Source organism: Saccopteryx bilineata, chromosome 3 (genome assembly GCF_036850765.1).
Source record: "Saccopteryx bilineata isolate mSacBil1 chromosome 3, mSacBil1_pri_phased_curated, whole genome shotgun sequence".
In the NCBI taxonomy this organism is placed as follows: Eukaryota; Metazoa; Chordata; class Mammalia; order Chiroptera; family Emballonuridae; genus Saccopteryx; species Saccopteryx bilineata.
The window spans coordinates 295,709,300-295,734,551 of record NC_089492.1 but is presented as its reverse complement, the minus strand read 5'-3'; the positions used below and the strand labels follow the sequence as shown (position 1 = coordinate 295,734,551).

Sequence of the window (25,252 nt, the reverse complement as noted above, 5' to 3'; positions counted from 1 at the left end):
CACCTAGATATGGACAGATGCCAAAGGTGAAATGTGACACCATCTTACACCATACACAAAAATAAATGCAAGCCTGACCAGGCGGTGGCGCAGTGGATAGAGAGTCAGAATGGGATGCTGAGGAGAGGTCGCCAGCTTGAGTGAGGGCTCACCAGCTTGAGTGTGGGGTCGTTAGCTTGAGCGTGGGATCATAGACATGACCCTATGGTTGCTGGCTTGAGCCCAAGGTTGCTGGCTTGAACCCAAGGTCACTGGCTTGAGCAAGGGGTCACTTAGTCTGCTATGGCCTCTTCCCCATCAAGGCGCATATGTGAAAGCAATCAATGAACAACTAAGGTGCTGCAACAAAGAATTGATGCTTCTCATCTCTCTCCCTTCCTGTCTGTCTGTCCCTATCTGTCTCTCTCTCTGTCTCTGCCACAAAAAAAAAAGAGTGAAAGTGTCATGCTTGACCAGGTAGTGGTGCAGTGGATAGAACATCAGCCTGGGATACTGAGGACCCAGGTTTGAAACCCTGAGGTCGCAATCTTGAGCGTGGGCTCATCTGGTTTGAGCAAGGCTCACCAACTTGAATCCAAGGTCTCTGGCTTGAGCAAGGGTTCACTCGCTCTGCTATAGTTCCCTTGTCAAGGCACATATGAGAAAGCAATCGATGAACAACTAAGGTGCCACTACTATGTGTTGATGCTTCTCATCCCTCTTTCTTCCTGTTTGTCTGTCCCTGTCTGTCCTCCTCTCTCTCTTGCTAAAAGAAAAACAAAAAAACAAAAAAATAAAGAAATGAATGAAAGCATCACAGATCTTTAGTTAAATTTGTCACTCTAGGTAGACCAGTGATAAACAGAAACATTTTTTCCCAATGCATTTTGGCCTTTTATTACTTCACACAGTGCTTTTATTACTCTGTGGACAGTGTAGGAGTTTTCTAGAGAAAGCGGTTGACTTGATCAAACTATGGGACAAATATCAATGAGAAACTGTGACTCCAAGTTTCCTGCATCCCAGTCACGCTCATCGTAACCTATGCTGAACGTGTCCTGGGTAGGAGGGGATGGAGGAGGCTACTCAGAAACTGTGGTTTGAGGGCTACAGGCATCTGCACTTCTCGACTTGTGGAAGGAGAGTAAATGCCAAGTCAGGTCGGGCCCCAGCAGGACCGACCGAGAGAGGCTTAGGTCGCCAAGCTTGCTGCTGAGCTCTCTGCCTTCCTTTTTAGCCCAGGATTGATCAGTGAAGTCCAGTTTGGGGTTTTTCTGTTTCACGGTCATCAACAACTTCACGATTTCTGCATCCATGTCATTTATTTGAAGCCTGAGAAACCACAGAGGGAGGATTCTTTGAATTCTACTCATTCTAGTTCAGCTTGGTGGCCACCAGTACTCATTCTCCACACATTGTTCTTTGGGCATTCTTGAAAGTCTTTTTCTTAATTCATCACATTTTTAGTTGAATTTATTGGGGTGCCATTGGTTAGTAAAATCATATAGGCTCATATAGGTTAAACAAATAAAATTATAGAGTGCACAATTCTACCATACGTCCTCTGTATGTGGCATGGTGTGTTCACCACCCCGAGGCAAGTCTCTCTCCATCACCAACTACACTCCTTCTAGCCTCTTCCTTCTCAGAAGTCTTTCATATGGACTCTGAGAAAAATAAAAATCTGTCCTACACCAAAAACTCTTATTCTTTTAAAAATTTCTTTCCATCAATTTGAGAGAGAGAGAAAGAAGGGAAGGAGACTAAGAGGGGGGAGAGAGAGAAGCATCAGCTTGCTGTTGCATTTAGTTTTTCCATTTATTTGCAACCTCATTGGTTGCTTCTCATCCATGCTCTGACCCAGGAGTCAAACCCGCAGCCTCGGTACAGTGGGTTGACAGTTTACCCACTGAACCACCCGGCCAGGGCCTAAAAACTCTTAAGAATACACTAGATAGAGTGATTTCCAGTAAGCCTTGGACCACAAGGCAAGAATTCCATTGGAAGAACACTTTAAGTTAAAAGTAACCAATGATTTTTGTGAATACAACACCGAAAATTCAAGCAACAAAAGCAGAACAAAAGAATAAGGGAGAATTCATTAAACTCAAAATTTTCTGTCTGACCAGGTGGTGGCGCAGTGGATAGAGTTTCAGACTGGGACCCGGAGGACCCGTGATCGAGACCTGAGGTCGCCAGCTTGAGCGTGGGCTCATCAGGTTTGAGCAAGGCTCACCAGCTTGTGCCCAAGGTTGCTGGCTCGAGCAAGGGGTCACTCAGTCTGCTGTAGCCCCCTGGTCAAGGCACATATGAGAAAGCAATCAATGGACAACTAAGGAACCTCAATGAAGAACTGATGTTTCTCATCTCTCTCCCTTCCTGTCTGTCTATCTCTCTATCTGACTCTTGCTGTCTCTGTCACAAAAAATAAAAATAAAAATAAATTAAAATTAAAATCTCCTGCATAGCAAAAGAAAGCATCAATAAAAAGAAAAAGGTGCCCTGGCCAGTTGGCTCAGTGGTAGAGTGTCGGCCTGGCATACAGAAGTCCCGGGTTCAATTCCTGGCCAAGGCACACAGAAGCACCCATCTGCTTCTCCACCCCTCCCTCTCTCCTTCCTCTCTGTCTCTCTCTTCCCCTCCCGCAGCCAAGGCTCCATTGGAGCAAAGTTGGCCTGGGCACTGAGGATGGCTCCATGGCCTCTGCCTCAGGTGCTAGAATGGCTCTGGTCACAATAGAGCAATGCCCCAGAAGGGCAGAGTATCGCCCCCTGGTGGGCATGCTGGGTGGATCGAGGTGGGGTGCATGCAGGAGTCTGTTGGACTGCCTCCTCGTTTCCAACTTCAGAAAAATACAAAAAAAAAAGAAAAAGAAAAAGAAAAAAAAGAAAAAGAAAAAGGTAACCTATGGAATGAGAGAAAATATTTGTAAACTACATATCTACAAGGATTAATATCCAAAATGTATAAAGAACACATAACTCAGTAGCAGAAAATAATCCAGTTAAGCCTGACCAGGTGGTGGCGCAGTGGGTAGATTGTTGGACTGGGATGTGGAGGACCCAGGTTCGAAACCCTAAGGCTGCCTGCTTGAGCATGGGGGTAGCTGACTTGAGCGTGGGATCATAGACATGACCCCATGGTCGCTGGCTGGAGCCCAAGGTCACTGGCTTGAAGCCCAAGGTTGCTGGCTTGAGCCCAAGGTTGCTGGCTTGCACCCAAGGTCACTGGCTTGAGCAAGGGGTCACTTGCTCTGCTGTAGCCTCCCCTGTCCAGTCAAGGCACATATGAGAAAGCAATCAATGAACAACTAAGGAGAATAACGAGCCACAACAAAAAATTGATGCTTCTCATCTCTCTTTTTTCCTGTCTGTCTGTCCAGCTCTCTGTCTCTGTCACAGAAAAAACCAACCCAGTTAAAAACATGAGCAAAGAATCTGAATAGACATTTTTCCAAAGAAGATATGTAAATATCCAACGAGTGCATGAAAAGATACTCAACATCACTGATCATTAGAGAACTGCAAATCAAAACCACAGCAAGATGTCACCCCATACCTGTCAGAATGGTTGTCATCAATAAATCAACAAACAACAAGCGTTGGTGAGGATGCAGAGAAAAAAGGAACCCTTGTGCACTATTGGTGGGAATACAGATTGGTGCAGCCACTGTGGAAAGGAGTATAAACATTCATCAAAGAAATTAAAGCTAAAACTGCCTTATCACCAAGCAAATCTACTTCTGGGTATATACTTGAAGGAAATGAAAGTAATATCTTAAAGAGATATCTGCACCTTCATGTACATTGTAGCACTATTTACAGTAGCCAAGACATGGAAACAACCTAAGTGTCTATTAACAAATAAATGGATAAAGAAAACGTGGCACACAATGGAATTTTATTCAGCCGTAAAAGAGAAGGAAATCCTGTCATTTGCAACAGACAGGGCAGATCTTGAGGGCAAGATCTTATGCTAAGTGAGATAAGTCAATCCTAGGAAGACCAATACTGTATAATCTCATTTATCTGTGAAATCTAAAAAAACCCTGAATTCATGGAACCGGGGAGAATGTTGGTGGGCAGGCAGGAGGGTGGGGGAATGGGACAAGGCGTACAAAGTTCTAGTTATAGTATGAGTAAGTTCTGGAGGCTGTAAGTACAACAGGATGATATTTTGTGTGTTAAGAATGACAATTCATACCAACTGTTACTGGTTGTTGTTTTTTTTTAGAGAGAGAGAGATAGACAGACAGACAGACAAGCAGGAGGGGAGAGAGATAAGAAGCATCAATTCTGCGTTGCGGCTCCTTAGCTGTTCATTGATTGCTTTCTCATATGGTGCCTTGACCAGGTTGGAGGGGCTACAGCAGAGCAAGTGACCCCTTGCTCAAGCCAGTGACCTTGGGCTTCAAGCCAGTGACCTTTGGGCTCAAGCCAGCGACCATGGGGGGTCGTGTCTATGATCTCATGCTCAAGCCAGTGACCCCTTGCTCAAGTCAGATGAGCTCACGCTCAAGCCGGAGACCTCAGGGTTCTGAACCTGTGTCCTCTGCATCCCAGGCCAATGCTCTATCCACTGTGCCACTGCCTGGTCAGTCTCAACCATTACTTTTCACTCAGCATTGACTGGGTCCTTGCTCTAAGGATTCTACATATATCTTTAATACCCCAACAAAGAAGGCTGTTCTTTTCATCTTTGGGGGAGTGTACCTGAAGCTGGCCACAGGATCTGTTGTCATCCCTTATGCCCTGGACTCTCTCAACACAGAATTGTACCCGTTGCCAAGGAGGAGAGAGTCCAACTTACCCAACTGTCTGAAGCACACAATCTGGGTGTCCCAGGCCCTCGAGCAGTTGCACGATTCCCTCTGCACCCAACTTATTTCCAAGCAGGTTGAGTTTTTTCAGGGTTTTGCTGCTGATGAGAACCAAGGCAAGGGACGTGCAGCAGAGGCTGGTTAACCTGCACTCTTCCAGCCTGTGACGGGATGGAGAGGTGCGACTTGGCCTCCCGCTCCCCCCCCCCCCCCGCCCTTCTTTGGGAGACATGGGTGATAAACAACCCTCCCCATCCCATGTTCTAGACACAAGAATGTGCCGACAAAGCAGCCTTCCAAACACCAGCCCGTCCTGTCCGAGAGGGTTCACTTCCTGTTTCCCTGCTCACAGAAATGAGGGGATCAGCGAACACGCAGAGACTCCAGGACTCTCGGCCTTCTGTTGGGTGCCTTTTCACCCATGAAATCCAAGCTGATCTTGCATAATCGCACAACTTTCTTTGACTGGTCATTGGCTTTCCTGATGTTTTGTTTAATAATAATAAAAATAATCAAATGCTTCTTTTTTTTTTAAATCTCTTCATCTTCATTTTGAAATATCCCCGGATGTTTGTGAGCAGTAGTAGAGTTATCCTTTCAGTGTTTCTAAACCCTAAACAGGGAGAGCTCCCTGCTTCCACCACTCTTACCACCCCACACACCCCACCCCGGGGCCTACCCAATGTTCTCCAGCTTGCAGTTCCGGTGCCTGAGAGCCTTACACAGCGGCTCCATTCCCGCATCCCCGATGCCATTGCTACCGAGCTCCAGGCTCCTCAGGTTGGGGTTGCTTTCCAAGACATAGGCAATGCTTTGGCAGACACCGCTGGTAAAAAAGCAGCCAGACAGCCTGTGAAAGAGAAGTCTCAGCTAGAATCATGACTGCCTGGCTCAATGGTCTCATATCCTAAAGGGGCGAATGGTTTCGAACTTCTCTGGTGATGTCCATGAACAGGGGGGACTCCGTGGGGACACAAGAAATGTGGATGCTGATAGAATAGTCAAGCAATGGCCCTGGCCAGTTTGTGCGGTGGATAGAGCATCGGGTGTATGGATGTCCTGGGTTTGATTCCCGGTCAGGGCACACAAAAGAAGCGACCATTTGCTTCTCCCCGCCTCCCTTTCCTCCTTCTCTACCTCTTCCTCTCCCACAACCAGCATCTCAATTGGCTTGAGCGATGACCCTGGTTGCTGAGGTGCTGAGGATAGTTTGGTTGGTCTGAGAGCATTGGCCTCAGGTGCTAAAAATAGCTCAGTTGATCTGAACAGCGGCCATAGATGGGGGTTGCCAGGTAGACCTTGGTTAGGCCACATTGGGTAGTCTGTCTCACTATCTTCCCTCCTCTCATTTAAAACAAACAAACAAACAAAAAAACAAAAGAATAGACAGGCAATGTTCAAAGCTCTTAGTGTATACTAACTCATACAGCTGTTATCATCCTGATTTTACAAACAGGGAAACTGAGTCCAGAACAGCATAAGCATTTTTGTCTGAAAATTCAGATAATGTTTAGAAATTTTTTTTAAAAACCATCTTTCTTTCTTTTTTCTTTTTTTTCTTTTAGAGAGGAGAGAGAGAGAGACAGAGAGGGAGAAGGGGGGAAGAGCTGGAAGCATCAACTCCCATATGTGCCTTGACCAGGCAAGCCCAGGGTTTCGAACCAGTGACCTCAGCATTTCCAGGTCGACGCTTTATCCACTGCGCCACCACAGGTCAGGCTAGAAATTTTTTAATTTTGTTTATATTTAAAATTTTTTATTAAATTTATTGGGGTGACATTGGTTAATAAAGTTATACAGGTTTTGGGTGTACAATTCTATGAAAATTTCTTCAAAATTACAGTCCACAATTCACTATTTTGTATTCATTTCAGGTGTGCTGCATAGTGGTTAGGCAATCATATAATTTAAGAAGTGATCAGATAACATTTCTAATCTGTGTTTTCAGTGTCACTAAACTTGAGCTCCAAAGAGTTATTTTAGGCAAAAATTTTTATGCTCATTTTTCTACCTTCCCACACTCATGTCAAAAATCAGCATCATTGAGCCTGACCAGTGGTGGTGCAGTAGATGGAGCATCAACCTGGTACACTGAGTTCCCAGGTTGGAAACGCCGAGGTCACAGGCTTGAGCATGGGCTCACCAGCTTGAGCCCAAGGTTACTGGCTTGAGCAAGGGCTCACTGGCTTGGCTGGAGTACCCGGGTCAAGGCACGTATAAGAAAGCAATCAATGAACAACTAAGCTGCCGCAATGAAAAATTGATGCTTCTCATCTCTCTGCCTTCCTCTCTCTCTCTCTGTCTCCCTGTCTCTTGCAAAAACAAAAACCAAAACCAGAAAACCAAACCAAACGCAACACCATTGAGAAGAACCGAATGAACTGTTTTTTCGTTTGTTTGTTTGTTTTTTGTATTTTTCTGAAGCTGGAAACGGGGAGAGACAGTCAGACAGACTCCCGCATGCGCCCGACCGGGATCCACCCGGCATGCCCACCAGGGGCGACACTCTGCCCACCAGGGGGGTGATGCTCTGCCCCTCTGAGGCGTCGCTCTTTTGCGACCAGAGCCACTCTAGCGCCTGGGCCAAGGAGCCATCCCCAGCGCCCAGGCCATCTTTGCTCCAATGGAGCCTTGGCTGCAGGAGGGGAAGAGAGAGACAGAGAGGAAGGAGGGGAGGTGGAGAAGCAGATGGGTGCTTCTCCTATGTGCCCTGGCCGGGAATTGAACTCGGGTCCCCCGCACGCCAGGCCGATGCTCTACCGCTGAGCCAACCGGCCAGGGCCGAATGAACTGTTTTTATAGCAAACAAAATTATACCCATGGTTCTTCCTCTCACTCCAAGTCAGTAAAACCCTTACAATGGTTCAGATGCTCCTACATGACCTGCCACCATCGTCCACCTTTTTATATCATCCTTTGATGTGATTCTACCACCTGCCTCATCATTTTTTACCTTCTTTGTTGTTTTCTTCAGTGCCGTGTACTTGACATTTTTATTTAGAAATTAACTTAAACAGGGTAACATTGATCAACAAGAGTCCATAGGTTTCAGGTGAACATCTCTAGAGCATTGGAACTGTTGATTGCGTTGTGTGCCCATCACCCAAAATCAAATCATTTTCCGTCACCATATATTTGTCCCTCTTTGCTCCCTTCCCCTACAACCTTTTCCCCCACAACATCCTCCCCCTGGTAACCACTGCACTCTTATCTATGTCCATGAGTCTCAGTTTTATATCTCACTTATGTGTGAAATCATACAGTTCTTAGCTTCTTCTGATTTACTTATTTCATTCAGTATAGTGTTCTCAAGGTCCATCCATGTTGTTGTATATATGTACCACATCTTTATTCAATCCTCTATCGAGGGTCACTTTGGTTGTTTCCATGTCTTGGCCACTGTGAATAATGAACGTTGTGATGAACATGGGGGTGTGCATGTGTCTTTATGTACCAATTGCTGGGTCATATCGTAGTTCTATTTCTTAATTTTTTGAGGAACCACCATACTGTCTTCCATAATGGCTGTACCAGTTTATATTCCCACCAGCAATGAATGAGGGTTCCTTTTTCTTCACAGCCTCTCCTTTTTGTGTGTGTGTGTGACAGACAGAGAGAGACCGAGAGAGGGACAGATAGGGTCAGACAGGCAGAAAGGGAGAGAGATGAAAAGCATCAATTCTTCATTACGGCACCTTGGTTGTTCATCGATTGCTTTCTCATATGTGCCTTGATGGGGGAGGGGGCTACTTGAGAGTGACCTCTTGCTCAAGCCAATGACCTTGGGCTCAAGCTGGTGAGCCTTGCTCAAACCAGATGAGCCTGCGCTCAAGCTGGCGACCTCAGGGTTTTGAACCTGAGTCCTCTGTGTCCCAGTCTGACGCTCTACCCACTGCGCCACCTCCTGGTCAGGCTCCAACACTTGTTATTACCTGTCTTGTTGATAAAAGTCACTCTAACAGGTGTGGGGTGGTATCTCATTGTATAGTTGTGATTTGCATTTTTCTAACAGCTAGCAAAGGTGAGTATCTTTTCATAAACCTATTTGTTGTTTGTATGTCTTCATGGGAGAGGTGTCTGTTCAGGTCCTTTCCACATTTTTTAATTGGACTATTTGCTTGTTTGTTGCTGAGCTTTGTGAGTTCCTTACATATTTTGGATCTGAACCCCTTATCAGAGTTGTTGTTTACAAATATAACAACTCATTCATATATCTTTGCCTTCATTTCCCTTGCTTTTGGGGTCAAATTCATAAATTGTCCTCCGCAGCCAAGGTGCATGAGCTTAGTACCTATGTTTTCTTCCATGTACATTATTGTTTCAGATCTTATATTTAGGTCTTTGATCTATTTTGCATTAATTTTTGTGTAGGGGACAAACTGTAGTCAAGTTTCATTGTTTTGTATGTGGCTTTCCAATTTTCCAGCACCATTTATTGAAGAGGCTTTCTTTTCTCCACCCCCCACCCCCAAACCTCCCTGTGTGTTTTCAGCTCCTTTGACAAAGATGATTTGTTCGTATGTATATATGTGACTTTATTTCTGGGCTCTCAATTCTGTTCTATTGGTCTATATGTCTGTTTTTCCTGCTATTATTGTACCTTGAACAAAGCAACCTGTTTCCATGGTAACACTGTTACACTGGCTGTGTATTTGTTTTTTTCTAAATTTTATTTATTGAGTTTAGAGAGAGACAGGGGAAAGGACAAAGAGAGAGAGAGAGAGAGAAGTATCAATTCATTGTTCTACTTAGTTGTGTCATTGATTGCTTTTCATATGTGCCCTAACCATGGCTTGAACCAGTAGCCTTTGGGGTCTAGCCAGTGCCCCCAGGCTCAAACTGATGACTCTGGGATCTAATCGGTGTCCTCCGGACTCCAGGATGATGCTTTATGCACTGTGCCACCCACCAGGACCGTTGGTTGATTTTTATATGGACCCTGACCTGGGATTGAACTTGCAACCATGGCATTTCAGGACATCACTCTAACCAACTGAATTACCCAGCCAGGGAGATCCAGGAGTTTTAATCAAAGGCTCTCCCACCACACAGAGTTAGCTCCACACAGAAGCATAGTAACATCGGCCCATCCCAGTGACTCAGACATGGCCACCTCCTCTAGCTGTATTCCCAACACGCTCCTTTTCCAATAAGGCTACTTCTCAACGAAGATATCCCCTCTATAGTCTACCCCAAAAGATGTTCTCTTCCCACAAGTATGTAAAACAGGCCAGGGCTGAGTCTCCGGGTCCCTTCCCCCTAGAGCTATGGGGATCCCTTCTGGGTCCTTTCCAACGCTATGTCTCAGCACCATTTATTGAAGAGGCTTTCTTTTCTCCATTGTGTGTTTTTTGCTTCTTGGTTGAAGATTATTTGTCCATAGATAGCTGGTTCTATTTCAGGGCCCGGCCCAGGAACTCTATGTGACAAGGAGAATCTGAGAATTCTGTAGATTCTACTCCTTCTTGGTGGAAATGTTTTGCCAAAAAATCTTACCCTGCTCTGATATTGCCCGTTGTTACTGAGAGCACACGTTCACATCCCCCTCACACACCGCTTACCAAGCCAGACATAATTGTTGAAGTCTCTGCTCATTTCTGCTGACGACTCCACCCCTCCCTCCCCAAACCTATACACGGTGGCCACACTGCCCTCCAGGCAAGAAGACAGCCATGGCAAGACTTACTCCAGCTCCTGTAATGCACAGCTCGGGATCGTCAGGGGCAGAGTCAACACTGACACTCCATGGTTCTGCAGGTAGTTCACGCTCAGATCCAGATGCTTCAGCCTGTCAGTGGACAGGAGAGTTCTCGCGAGGTAGCTGCAGGAGGTTTTCGTGAGGCCACAGAAGAGTAACCTGTATGGAACCGGGGAGGAAGAAAGGGACTGAGTCCACAGCATCGTTCAACCACCTGCAATGTTCTAGAATTACACAGCAGTGATGGCAGCATGACTATACTGGAAAACCACTGAATGTATACTTTAAATGGATAGATTTTTTTTTTTTTTACAAGAGAGAGAGGGACAGACAGACAGGAAGGGAAAGAGATGAGAAGCATCAATTATTCGTTGTGGCTCCTTAGTTGTTCATTGATTGCTTTCTCATATGTGCCTTGAACAGGTGAACTTCAGCTGAGCCAGTGACCCCTTGCTCAAGCCAGTGACCTTTGGGCTCAAGCCAGCGACCATGGGGTCATATCTATGATCCCACAGTCAAGCCCATGGCCCCATGCTCAAGCCCATGGCCCCACACTCCAGCTGGCAATGTTGGGGTTTCAAACCTGGGTCCTCAGTGTCCCAGGCTGAAACTCTATCCATTGTGCCCTTGCCTGCTCAGGTTGAATAGGTGGGTTTTAAGGTAGGTGAACTGCATTTCAAGTCTGTCAAAACACAAACAAAGGAAAAATCAAACCGGAAACATATCAAAAAGATGTCCATCTTTTTCATTATACCCATTGGGAGGGTCAGTAGTGACCCCATCATCTCTATTCTTGTTTTGACTTTTTTTACATAACATAAAATTAATTAATATTGGCAAGTACTTACTTGGTTCCTCTGGGGCCAGCTATATCGTAGATTTGAAAGACAATGGTATAATAGAAGACCATGTAATGCTACTGAAGGGGTTAGTATTACAATCAACCATGTAATTAATGCTACTGAAGCAGTTAGTATTACAATCAACCCACATGAATATTTATTTCTATAGGAAAACACATAAATAATAATGACTATAAAGAGTTGTTTCAGTGTAGGGTTGTCATGTGTTAAAATCTATTTTGCGCCCTGGCTGGTTGGCTCAGCGGTAGAGCGTCGGCCTAGCGTGCGGAGGACCCGGGTTTGATTCCCGGCCAGGGCACACAGGAGAAGCGCCCATTTGCTTCTCCACCCCTCTGCCGCGCTTTCCTCTCTGTCTCTCTCTTCCCCTCCCGCAGCCAAGGCTCCATTGGAGCAAAGATGGCCCGGGCGCTGGGGATGGCTCTGTGGCCTCTGCCTCAGGCGCTAGAGTGGCTCTGGTCACAACATGGCGACGCCCAGGAGGGGCAGAGCATCGCCCCCTGGTGGGCAGAGCATCACCCCTGGTGGGCGTGCCGGGTGGATCCCGGTCGGGCGCATGCGGGAGTCTGTCTGACTGTCTCTCCCTGTTTCCAGCTTCAGAAAAATGAAAAAAAAAAATCTATTTTGCACAGAAAAACCCCCCAAAACAATGCTTCAATCATTTGCAGTTTGGCTTTGCATATAGATTTAGGAGATTGTATCCTTACACATAGGGAATGACTTAACCTGTTTTGTTTCCTGGCCTTTCCTTTCCAATCTCCACTCTTTTATATTTTTATGATTTTATGCCTGACTTTGCCGTATTTTCCTCCATCTTTTGCCATGCCTCCACCACATGAGATACTCTGTTTCTTTTTTTTGTGTGTGTGTGACAGAGACAGACAGAGAGAGGGACAGATAGGGACAGACAGACAGGAAGGGAGAGAGATGAGAAGCATCAATTCTTCGTTGTGGCACCTTAGTTGTTCATTGATTGCTTTCTCATATGTGTCTTGATGGGGGAGGGGCTACAGCAGAGCAAGTGACCCTTTGCTCAAGCCAGCAACCTTGGGCTCAAGCTGGTGAGCCTTGCTCAAGCCACCTGAGTGTGCGCTCAAGCTGGTGACCTCGGGGTCTTGAACCTGGGTCCTCCGTGTCCCAGTCTGATGCTCTATCCACTGTGCCACCACCAGGCAGGCAGATACTCTTGTTTTTTAACAACTTTTCGAAAATGGAGAAAGAGATCCTCTCATGCAATTGGTCAAAGAAGAAATGGAAATACGGCCCATTGTCCACCATCTTGAAAGAAGTTGAAACTAGAAAACAGAAGTCCTTATTTCAAGGCAGTGTGTCCCCAAACACCTCCCTTTTGTTGGCATTCTTTCTCGTGTTCCCAATGACATCAGTCCTACACGACACTGAACATAGTTACTTATTATGAAACTACCGACACATACTTGCTCTTTCCAAGTCAGATGTGTTTGGAACCTACGTGACATCATATTTAACTTTCTCTCCAAAGCCATATGATTGGGAGTGTGAGGACTCCATTCTGACCCTTCAATCATTTGACCCTGAATGATTCAAATCATTCCCATGAAGAAGAAATGACCTTTCAAGAAATAGTACTGGAGAAACATGACGTTCCCAGGCAAAAAAATGATTCTAATGAAATCTAAGTTGAGAAAAGTTACAGAGATTTTTCTGGCTGGTTGGCTCACTGGTAGAGTGTTGGCCTGGCATGTAGATGTCCCAGGTTTGATTCCCAATCAGGGCACACAGGAGAAATGACCATTTGCTTTTCCACTCTTCCTCTCCCCTTTCTCTCTTTCTCTCTCTTCCCCTCAAGCAGCCATGGCTTGATTGGTTTGAGTGCATCGGCCCCTGGGCACTGAGGACAGCTCTGTGGAACTTCTACCTCAAGCACTAAAAATAGCTCAGTTGTAATCATGGCCCTAGATGGGCAGAGCATCAGCCCTAGATGGGGGTTGCCTGGTGGATCCCAGTCAGGGGTCATGTGGGAGTCTGTCTCTATATCTCCCCGTATCTCACTTGGAAAAGAAGGAGAGAAAAAAAACACACACAACTACACAGGTTTTTGCTGACACTGTGGTACAAATTAGTTGCCCATTGAGAATGACAACTCACATCTGCCTGACTCCAAATGCCATGCTTTCAGCCATTACACTGTCCCCCTCCCTGCTGTTTGACCACATGCTTGGACATTCATACTCAGGTCTACACTTCTGTGTGGTGGACTTATTTGAGCTGACTTACACCAGTGACTCGAGGGTGCAGTCCGGATGGAGCAATGCATTGCACAGAATTTTCATCCCTCCATGACTCAGTGGATTTTTGGATAAGGTCAGTTTCTTCAGTTTCTTGCCGCAAATGAGCAGGGAGGCGATTTGCTCATATGCGTTCGCTTTCAAATCACACTTCATCAAGCTGTAAGAGGAATGCAGATGGTTAGCATGAGACGATCCCGTTTTCTAAGCAATTTCTCTTTTAGGAAAAACCAGCCCCAACCAAGCAGGGGAGAGGACCCCTACTTAACTCGGGCAATAAGCAGACCCTTTTGCTTCTCAACCTGTTCTCACAGTTCAAATTTGGGTTAAGTTTGGAGGCGGAGGTGGCCATTCTTTCTCCCCTCCGTACCCGTCTTCACAGGGAACCCACCGCTGTGTTTTAGAACTCGAACTCATGTAACAAGCAACCCACCTGATCAACATACTCAGCTTACTATCACATTTACAAAGACCTTTGTTCCTTTTTTTTTTTTTTTTTCTGACACAGCTTGCGATGTGCTGTCTGATCTGGCTCTCAACCACCTTCCTGACTTGGTCTAACTCTTTACTCATTGCCCACACGACACTGTCTTCCCATCTCTGTGCTCTTCCTCAAATCCTCGGAGCACGTTTCTGAGCTAGGTCCTTCCCTCCAGCTGTCATCTTTCCCAGACATGGGCATGGTTAGCGTCCTCCTTCCTTGAGCTTGTCACACAGAGCTCACTTCCTTAACGAGGACTTGGCCGGCCATCACACACTCAATGAATTAACATTGTCTATCATTGTGTAGGCATTATGTTGGGTTCCTGGGATGCAACCTGGAGAAATATGGTGGATTTCTAGTGGACAGAAAGAAAGGAATAACCAATTGTAGAATGTGTCTTGTAGGCAATCGGTTCTATTAAAAAAATAGATCAGGGAGTAGATTCTACAAAACATGGGAGAGAGAGGGAAGCAGATGTTCTACTTTCTATACAAAGTGGTCAGGGAGAGAAGTACCAATTCAATTACCAACATGGGCTCTGAGTAGAAATATGAGATAAGATGGCAAGCTCTGAATCTATAGGGGGGGAAATCTCTGGTGGAAGGAATAAGGGCAAAGGCCCTGAGGCAGGGGTAGGCTTGATGATTCAAAGACTAAGTGAACAGAAGATGGAAGACAGGTAAAAGGGCCACGCATGGTGAGAGGATGGGTTTTGTGGGTGAGTGAGAGTGGAAGGCATTGAAGGTTGGCCATCAAAGGAAAGAATGTGGCAGGATCGGACTCACATGGGAAACTAATTGTGGCACTTCTGACCTTTGCCGTGTGACAGGCAAAGGTAAGGAGGTGGACAACAGGTAGGGGAGTACTGGAATAGTTCACAGGAGAGACGATTGTGGCTTGGTCTACCAGGCAGAGCACCAGAGGGAGCAAAAAGTAGGCGGATCCAGTCTGTGTGTAGACCCAACTAATTTGTCTGAATCAAACCACTAGAAAAATCTGTAATTGAAATGCCCATAAGATATCAAAGTAGAGATGCTGAGAATTTTGTGAGGTACAAATCTGAAACCAGAAGAAAAAGTGCCTGTCAGCATTCATCTGGAGGCTATAATACCATGGAACTGGACAACAACTCATAGAGTGGACATAGCACATATTTAGGATGACTTTGAAACACCCTAATGGCCTGACTCATGGTGGCACAGTGGATAAAGCATCGACCTGGAACGCTGAGGTCGTCAGTTTGAAACCCCGGGTTTGCCTGGTCAAGGCACATATGGGAGTTGATGCTTCTTGCTCCTCCCCCTTTCTCTCTCCTCTCTCCTCTCGCTCTCTCCTCTCTAAAATAAATAAATAAAATCCTTAAAATTAAAAAAAAGAAACACCCTAATGACGTACATGGATCAAGTTTTTCAATTGTCAATTTTGTAAAATCAAAAGAAAGTGTTTATGATGAGAATTTAGCATGAGTGGAGATTTTGTGTGAATATAAAACACATGCTGGATTGTAAAGACTTAATACCTTCCCCAAGAAGAAGGTAAAATAATCATGAATAGTCTTTTATATCAATTATGTATTTAAATAATTTGATCTATTGGCTTCGAGAAATTTTTATTGAAATGACTTTTGCCTCTTCTGCTTTTGTAAAGGGGCTACTCAAAGACTGAAAATTATCTTTGTGGCTTGCATAATATTTATATCAGCCAGGCCCTGAGGTTTCACCAGGGTGCTCTATGCTTGAGAACGGGCAGAGGGTCTAGGTCACTAGAGAAAAAATAGGCCAATAAGATAAGAAACCATGTTGTAGAAATTGAAATCATTCAAAGTGATAGGAATAATGTCGGTGGGAGAGAAATAAGCCATGTGCTAAAAAAAAATCTTTTATTTTATTGTATTGACTTTTAGAGCAGGAGGAAGGCAGAGAGAAAAACATTGATTTGTTGTCCCACTCATTTATGCATCTTGTGTGTGCCCTGACTGTTGATAGAACCTGCAACCTTGGCATGTCAGGATGAGGCTCTAATCAACTGACCCATGCAGCCAGGGCCCCTAAAAATCCTCAAGGAACACGGCCTCAAGGAGCAGTAACAAATCATATTATCTAAGGATCCCCTCTGCACACCAACACCCAGCTCTGCCCCCTCACACACAATGGACGCTCAGCTGGGTAATGACCTACCTCAGATGCTGTATGCTGCACACAGGACTGCCCAAGACCTCGTGCAGAAGGGAAAACATCTTTAAAGAAATGGGCATACAACTCAGGCTCAGGAACGTCAGATTCTGGTTATGCACAATCGCCTTCAGCACGTCTTTGAATGTGGTGCCAACTGAGAGGTAGGTCAACCTGCCGAAGATAAAACAGTGGAAGATTTTCCAGTCAAGGTCCTACATAGAGCGAGTGTGTGTCTCTTCTCTGCAATTGTTACTGCCCGCCTTACTTGATTCTAGAACCAACTCAGAGTGTGGACCATTTCATCACATACTGCTCTCTCTCTTTTTTTTTTTTTTAGAGAAATTTTATTTATTGATTTGAGAGAGAGAGAGAGAGAACCATTGACTTGTTGTTCCACTTATCCATGCTTTCATTGGTTGATTCTTGTATGTGCCCTGACCAGGGGTTGAACCCACAGCAACCTTGGCATATTGGGACAACGCTCTAACCAACTGAGCTACCCAGCCATCTGTTGTTGACTTAACAACAGATGGCCTTACCACAGCTCCCAGACTCTACGTCATCTTTTCCCTAGCTTTATTTCCTCATACTCTTCACCTTACTAACCCTACTGTCATCACACAGTGAGACCAGACAGTGAGAGTTTTCAAATTTCCAGGTGAGAGATGAAGAGGCAGGTCAGTTGAGTTCTGGATGGAGGATAAGATGTGGTTAAATTCAGCATGAAAATTAGGGCTTCCCAGGGGACTGTGGAAGAGGGAGAAGTGGAGGGACCATTCTCAAAGTTCTTCATGATTTCTTAAAAGTTGAAGAATCATTCCCTCTATTAAAGGGCCATGTGGAGAGAAGAGTGAGGGACTCACACTGAACCTCTGGTGGCTGTGGGATCTCCAGGGATGGAAGCGAATTATCTGCAAAGCTATTTGAAGTTATCTTGGAAGCCACTTGCTTTTGACTTTGCAATTAGGTGAAACTCCAATATGTGGCAAAAAGACAAAAGAGTCAATGAGATATAGGTAGAGTGACACAGGCAAAGAGCTCAGGAGAGGCTCCACCAAAGAAGTTTCTCCAGCTTGGAGATGTTCCCTGCCCTGGCCTCCTCTTTCCTTCTGTTTCCTGCCTGGAAGGCGGCCATGATGGTTTGGGCTCAACAGTCATTGTGGCCCAAAGTCATGTGGATCAAAGATGGCTGAAGGTGGTGTAGAAAAAGTACCTCCAAAATGCCTGATAATTGTCTCACTCCTCAAACTTTTTTTTTTTGAGAGAGAGAGGGGGGGGTGGAAGAAGAGGGGGGGGAGAAGCAGGAAGCATCAACTCCCAAATGTGCCTTGACCAGGCAAGCCCAGGGTTTCAAACCAGTGACCTCAGCATTCCAGGTCGTCGCTTGAACCACTGCGCCATTACAGGTCAGGCCCATGGACTTCTTATGTCCAGACCTCTCAGGCGAGTGGAAGACCTTCTATAATATATTTAAGTCTCTCTTAGACAGGGATGGAAGAGAGCAGTTCTGCTGTGTGTGGCTAAACATAATGCAGTGAAATAACTTCTTTTCATCTAAATAATTATCTGCATCAATTGTTTTTTCTGAAAACATTACCAGGAACTTTCAGTGGTCCCCAGTCTCTCCCTTACACCCCTGCTCTTGGTACGCCCATCTGTCTTAGTTCCTATTCTCAGAGTGACTTTTACCCCATGGGATGACCATGGTTAGTGGTGTCCTGCCCCAGGGAAGGAAAAAGACAGCCCTGTCATTCCCAGAAGGATCTCTATGGTAGGGATTGGGATAACACCTACTTGAGTGTCTGAAGTTGACAGTTGGGATGTCTCAGGGCTTTACACAGAACCCTTTCTGAGGTACCATCCAGGTCACTGTGGCAAATTTCTAGTTCACGGAGGTTCTCCTTGGTGTGGAGTAAACTACAGATATCTCTCCAGTAGACAAGGCTCTTCATTTTACTGTGTAGAGGAAGAATGCAATTATCTGGCAATTGGGAAGACAATGTATTTATCAAAACGTCTTTTGGGAGCCACTGTTAACCAACTGAGACCTACTATGCCCGGCGGGAAGAGATCAAGTATGACCATATGTACAAAACAACATTCAGACCCACAAAAGAAATCTATGAGTCTGTAGACAGGAATGATACAATGACTTCCGTGCAGTTCCTTTGAACGTGGAGACGTTAACTCTTAAGAAAACCAATAGTGATGATAAGTGCTGTTAGGAGCACTGGTAAAGCAATTCCTAGGAATTATTTCAGGCCTGACCTGTAGTAGCACAGTGGACAGAGTGTCTACTTGGAATGTTGAGGTCGCCAGTTCAAAACCCTGGGTTTGCCTGGTTAAGGCACACATGAGAAGCAACTATTAAGAGTGGATGCTTCCTGCTCCTTCCTCACTTTCTCTCTTTAAAATCAATAAGTAAAATCTTAAGAAAAAGAATTCCTTCAGTTCATTCACACAGCAGGTCTGAAGAACTGAGGCTCAACCAGTGGTTATCAATGAGAGGTGATTTTGGACATTTGGGAATGCCTAAAGATTATTTTATTTATTTAATTAATTATTTAAAAATTTATTATTATTTTAAATTTATTTATTATTATTTTTGTGTGTGTGTGAGAGGAGGGGAGGCAGAGAGACAGACTCTCACATGTGCCCCTACCAGGATCCACCCTGCAAGCTCACTAGGGGGTGATACTCTGCCCATCTGGGGCTGCTGCTCCATTGCTCAGCAACCGAGCTCTTCTTAGTGTCTGAGGCAGAGGCCATGATGCCATCTTCAGCACCGGAGGCCAACTTGCTTGAACCAATTGAGCCATGGCTGCAGGAGAAGAAGAGAAAGACAGAGAGAGAATGGGGAGGGGGAAGGGTGGAGAAACAGATGGTCGTTTCTCCTATGTGCTCTGACTGAGAATCGAACCCGAGACATCCACACACCAGGCCAATGCTCTACCACTGAGCCAACTGGCCAGGGTCAGCCTGAAGATTATAAAAAAAATTGTCACAACTGGGGCAGGCAGGGGGAGCAAGTTTTACTGGTTTCTGGTGGGGAGAGGTCAAAGATACTATGAAACAGCTAACAGTTCACAGGGCAGCAAAGAATTACCAGGTCCCCAATGTCCATTATCCTGATGTTTAACCCAGAAATCCTGAATGAAACGGAAACGAAGAGATTTTTAAAATCACCGGTCCGGTGAAAGATGAGGTTGGCCTGTATCATCTTTTAATTTCGGTTTCATCATGGTCAACGAGCCCTAGAACGACAGGCAGGTCTTAGGAACACAGGCAATCACAGCAACGTTTAAGACTCACCAAGAAGTCAGTGTCGTGGGGGGCTTCTTGTTTTCAAAGATGCGTTGGACACTCAGCTTCAGTCTCCGTAGAGGGCGGCAGCGCCCCAGACAGTACGCCGAGGCCATCAGATCCCTGTTGCTTTGAATGTAAATGGCAGCTTCCAGAAAGGAGTCCATGATCTGTTCCACAAACTCGTCCTCCTGATTCTCAAAGAGACAATGAAACAAAGGTGTGTGGTGTCCCATGGCTTTCGGATCGTTACCCAGACCTTTCATCTTCTGGAGCAAGTATTCCCTGATCTCTCCCGTCTGGAAGTGACAGCCAAAGGCTCTCTCAAGGACATTCCTCGTCTTCTCGTTGAGAAGACCAAAAATGGAAGCCACGATGGGACCGACATCATGGTATCTCTCCCTCTTCTCTTTCCGCCCGTCCCTGGCTGAGGGGAGCGGGAGCCCGGTCGAGGTCATCATGTATGCCATCGCCATGCAGAACTCCTGAATCTTCAAGTGGGAGAACGTGTAACAGTCTTTCTGGTCGCTGCTGCGCGACAGAACCTTCAGGGTCTGCAACATGGAGACGTCGGCCGGAGCGAAGCCGACGCTCCTGAGGTCCTCCTTCGTGAAGTGCAGCGTGTCATGGAGCAGCCCTTTAGAAGCCAGTGAGCAGAGACGTTCCAGGAGGATGCGGGGACACTGGCTGGCGGCCTTGGAGGTCAGCGCCCCGGCAAGAAAGTGGGCGTAGACACCTGTGAGCGTTTGGCACGGGCCTCTCAAGTCGTCCCCTTTGTCCATCTGCCAACCGAGGGCGACGCACATGACCCAGCACAGGATGGGCACTTGGCACAGATCTGTGAGGATGTCATTCTCTTGGACGAGCTTCCAGGCCACCCTGGCCCTCTGGCTGTCCCTAAAGAACAAGGTAAAATATTTGTGCCTCATTTCCTTGGAGAATGGCAGGGTCACGAGCACATCTGTCTTCTTCAGGACGGCCCACGTGGCGGCCCCAGGCTCCAGCCTGGAGGAGATAAGGACCGCACAGCCGGGAGCCATCTTCCTCCTCAGCAAGCTGACCAGCAGCACGGCCACGGGCACCTGCTGTCTGCTGTCAGCGCACAAAGCGGACTTGTTTACGTTAAGGTCGACCTCCACATTGTCCAAGTCCTCGAGGATGAAGAGGACCTTCTGGGGCTCAGACAGGATGTCTGCCACGGGAGCCTGGCCGCCAGGCCAGTCCTTGGTGACCAGCTCCGCCAGGCTGCTATCGGCCATCCGGTTGATCTCCTGAGCCGTGACCGGAACGATGTAAGAGAAGATGTTCTTCCAGATCTTACCTCTCAGCCACTCCAACACCGCCATGCTGACGACCTCTGTTTTCCCAGATGCTCTCTGTCCCACCAGGAACACATTCAGGACCTTCGGGGATCCGGCGCTCACAGGCTTAAATGCAAAATCAAGCTTGTCCAGGACTTCAAGGAGCACGTCTTTACAGAATGTGTTATGAACGTTTCTACAAAGCCCTCTTTCCCATCGGGGTAGAAATTTTTCCGTTATGAGGACTCTGTGCATTTCCTTGTTGCCTAAGTGAGTGGGTACAGGGCAGAGAAATGCAGAACACAGATAAGAGTTCAAGATACCACCCCCCCCCCACAACAAACCAAAAAACTTATTTTTCCATCTGGGGTCTTTACGTACCAGTGTCTATCACCAGGGCACAATGGTAAGATATTTACTGTCAGGGATGGATAGAGAAAAAGCGGTACAGACATACAACAGAGTACTTCTTCAACTACGATAGAGAATGGCAATTACTGTTCCCGACAACACCTCGAGGGTGTTACGCTAAGTGAAAGAGGCCAGTCAGAGAAAGACAAATCCCATGTGACCTCACTGATGTGTGAAATTTGAAAACCAAAATAAACAAAACAGAAAGGCGTAGATACAAGAACATTCTGATGGTTGCCAAAGTGGAAGGGGGTTGTGTGTGTGTGTTTGGGAGGGTGATAAAGAGAAGAAATTAAGAAGTACAAATCTTCGGCTATAAAACCAGTCACAAGGAATATAGTCCATAACATTGTAATAACTGTATATGGTGTCAGGTAGAAACTGGACTTATTTGGGGGGGGGAGGGATGGGATCGCATTGTAAATTCCGTAAATGTCTAACCACTCTGTTGTACACATGAAACGAATATGTACTCTTTATGTCAACTGTAATTGGAAAATAAAAATAATTTAAAGAAAGAAAGAAAAATAAGATGGTCAATGAAAAACTAAGGAGCCGCAACGAAGAATTGATGCTTCTCATCTCTCTCCCTTCCTGTCTGTCTGTCCCTGTCTGCCTGCCTGTCTGTCTGTCTCTCTCCTGGTTTATCCTGCTTCTAATAAAGAGGGAGAACAGACACGTGAACTAAAGAATAAATTGCTCAGTTAAGGAGCTGATTTTGGAGGAAAAAATAAAGGTTCTGAATGAAAGTAGGCTTTTCTGACCACAGAGGATGCTCGTGAAAGGGCTTCAGGAAGAGAGCAAATCCAGGCTGGGATTGTCAAACCCTTTGTTAGAGCGTGAGAGAGACTTAGGATCATGGCTGCCAGGCCCTTGAGAGCAGCTGCCGATGTCTTAGGCATCCCCAAGGCACACCTGCCGATTTTGTTTGTTATATCTCTAAGCCTAAAACCCTCTCTGTTCAGTGTAAGGCATCTATGATTTTGAGGACAGTTGTCCTACAGCGGCCTCAGGGAGCAGAGAAAAACATATCTCTAAATTTTATTACCTTTATTTTTTTAGTGAGAGAGAGAGAGGGGAGAAAGAGAGACAGACAGACAGGGACAGACAGGAAGGGAAAGAGATGAGAAGCATCAGTTCATAGATGCGGCACCTTAGTTGTTCGCTGATTGCTTTCTCATATGTGCCTTGACCGGGGGGCTACAGCAGACTGAGTAACCCCTTGCTCAAGTCAGCAACCTTGGACTCAAAGCATTGATGTTGGACTCAAGGCAGCAACCTTGGGCTCAAGCCAGTGACCATGGGGTCATGTCTATGATCCCACGCTCAAGGCAGTGACCCTGCACTCAAGCTGGTGAGCCCACGCTCAAGCCGGCAATCCAGGGTTTCAAACCTGGGTCCTCTGAGTCCCAGTCCAACGCTCTATCCACTGTACCAACACCTGGTCAGGCCTGAAACACTGATTTAAAAGAAGATATGCACCCCTATCTTCATTTACAGTATTATTTACAACAGCCAAGATCTGAAAACAGCCCAAGTGCCCATCAGTAGCTGAATGGATGGAAAAAAAAAAGTTATGGTACATTGACACAACGGACTACTACTCAGCCATAAACAAGAGGGAAATCCTACCCTTTGCCACACAGCATGGATGGACCTGGAGAGCATTACGCTAAGTGAAATAAGCCAGTCAGAGAAAGACAGGTACCACATGATCTCACTCATTGAACAAAATGAACTAACAAGTAAAACAGAGACAGAGTCATCCATAGAGAGCAGGCTGACAGCTGCTTGTGTTGGGGAGGTTTGGGGGGCTGGGGTAGGTGAAGAGATTAAGTAAAAAAGAGAAAAAAGAAAAATCTTGCAGACATGGACAATAGTATGGTGATTGCAAAGGGAGAGGGTCGTGGGAGGGTGAAGAGGGGAAAGGGGAGAGGAATGGGGGTAGATGGAGACTTACTTGACTTGGGGGCGGGGTGAACACACAATGCAGTATACAGAAATGTAGAGTGGTGCACTTGAAACCTGTATAATTTTATCAACTAGTGTCACCCCTATAGACTTAATAAAAAGGAAAAAAAATGAGCGGTGTGTCCAGTCAAGTTGTTGTTTGTGTATTACAACAGCCTTAGACATAACATCACATCAAAGAATCCAGAACACCTGAATTCTTGGGGATAGAGCTGTGGGGAGTGTCAGGGCAAGTCAGTCCCTAAGACAATGAAGGAGCTATTCAGCATGGCAGAGACAGGGTGTGGCAACAAGCTACATACAGACTTTAGTATGGAAACAAGCTCCTTTCATAAGTGTCACTTTGCATGATGGGGAAAAAAAATGGGTAGAAATCAGGAAGCCACAAGACCGGACAAGACCCATGTCCTTAGAAGCCATCACTGAGCCTCTAACATCCTCCAGACCTGAAGACGGGGTTCTTGGGTGGATGGGGTGGGGCGGACGCCACTTACCAACACAACCGGTCTTCCTAAAACCTGCGCCCATTTCTCCCCTGCCCACCACTCACGGTGTCGTCTGGCGTGGATCTTGTCACAGAGGTCTTTACGCTGGATCTGGTGGAGGATGCCGGACAGCAGGTTCCAAGCATGCTGGGCCTCATAAGATGTGGTCAGCAGGTGTGCCAGGTCCGGTCTGGCTGTCTTTAGGTCAGACCTCGGGATGGGCGGGAGTCCCATCGCCAGACACTCTTGTCCAAGGAGATTCTTCAGACTCTGAAACTCCCTTTTGTTGAGCTTGTCTAGATACCACAGCAGGTCAAAGTCGGAAGAACCCGATTTCGCCATCTTGTGCGTCTCCAGCACGATCGTGAGGACCAAGGAATATGAGATCTAGGAAACCGAGATAAATCAGAGAATCAGTCCACCAGGACACCAAGACATTCAAAGTCGACACAGTGAGGAAAAAAATACACAGGAATTGTGCTTTGATAGGAGCTGGGTTTTTTGATGGTCTATTTGCAAAAGATCTGAACACTTTCTGGGACAATGACCTTAAAATAGACTTTGGTAAATGTCCGAGTTGAGATAAAAGTAGAACCTCATTTGTGTTCAAAGGCAACATTCTTAGGGTAAAAATTATCTCATTAGCAAACACCACTCAGATTTTGAGAATTGAATGTCCTATAAAACCTTCAGAGAAATGCAGACAATTTCTCTAGTATAGTGTTTCTTTTGTAACTGAGTGTCATCTTTAATGGTCCATAAAAAAGGTCACTTGTATGTGTGTGCATAATGGATATGAGTGTCCACATGTGGCCCCAATGAAGCACATGATAACAGTGGCACTGTGAACATCCATTAAAATGGCCAACAGATATATGAAAAGATGCTCATCTTCATTATCTATTAGTGAAATGCAAATCAAAACCACCATGAGATACCACCTCACACCTGTTAGATTGGCTGTTATCAACAAGACAGGTAATAAATAACAAGTGATAGAGAGGCTGTTGGACCCAGGTGCTGAGGACGGCTTTGTGGAGCTTCCACCTCAGATGCTAAAAATAGCTTGGTTGCGTAAGCATGGGCCCCAGATGGGCAGAGCATTGGCCCCAGGTGAAGTCTCTAGGTGGATCCTGGTCAGAGAGCATGCAGGAGTCTATCTCCCCTCCGCTCACTTAAATTAAAAAAAAAAAAATAAATAAAGAACCTATAAAGCAGAACTCTAGGTGTGTTACAATATTCTGTAAATTGTCCTATATAATAGTAACAAGTCAGACCCTGAAGACTGACAGCAGTGATAAATATTTCTAGTGCATCAATGTTGTGTTATGACAGAGTCCCTCAAAGTCATGCTTTCGAATAAGAGCTCATACTGCAATGTTTGCGGACATATTGGTTGTTTAAGGGTCTCTGTGTAAGAGCTCTCAAGTTTCTTAGACAAGACATTACTGGAATAAGTAAATCCGTTCCACACTGGCTATGTTTGTGTAGCACAGATAA

At 45.8% G+C, this 25,252-nt stretch overlaps 1 protein-coding gene across 1 annotated transcript; it reads right to left on the bottom strand.

Annotated features, from left to right (window-relative positions):
- Positions 1-1,061: 1,061 nt before the first annotated feature.
- NLRP11 (NLR family pyrin domain containing 11) lies at positions 1,062-24,094 on the bottom strand. The gene is made up of 9 exons (XM_066266633.1): positions 23,818-24,094; positions 19,594-21,151; positions 18,076-18,237; positions 16,285-16,452; positions 13,613-13,783; positions 10,485-10,655; positions 5,478-5,648; positions 4,789-4,959; positions 1,062-1,311 (listed from the first exon to the last, which is right to left on the bottom strand). The coding sequence occupies exons 1-9, from the start codon at positions 24,092-24,094 to the stop codon at positions 1,062-1,064; spliced, it is 3,099 nt and encodes a 1,032-aa protein (XP_066122730.1).
- Positions 24,095-25,252: the final 1,158 nt, after the last annotated feature.

Excerpts from the sequence above, each read along its gene's own strand:
- NLRP11 (XM_066266633.1), bottom strand. The coding sequence starts at position 24,094 with ATGGCGAAATCGGGTTCTTCCGACTTTGACCTGCTGTGGTATCTAGAC. Across the intron at positions 21,152-23,817 it reads GATCCACGCCAGACGACACC|GCAACAAGGAAATGCACAGA; the intron begins GTGAGTGGTGGG and ends CCACTCACTTAG. Across the intron at positions 5,649-10,484 it reads TGTGCATTACAGGAGCTGGA|GCTGTCTGGCTGCTTTTTTA; the intron begins GTAAGTCTTGCC and ends TCTCTTTCACAG.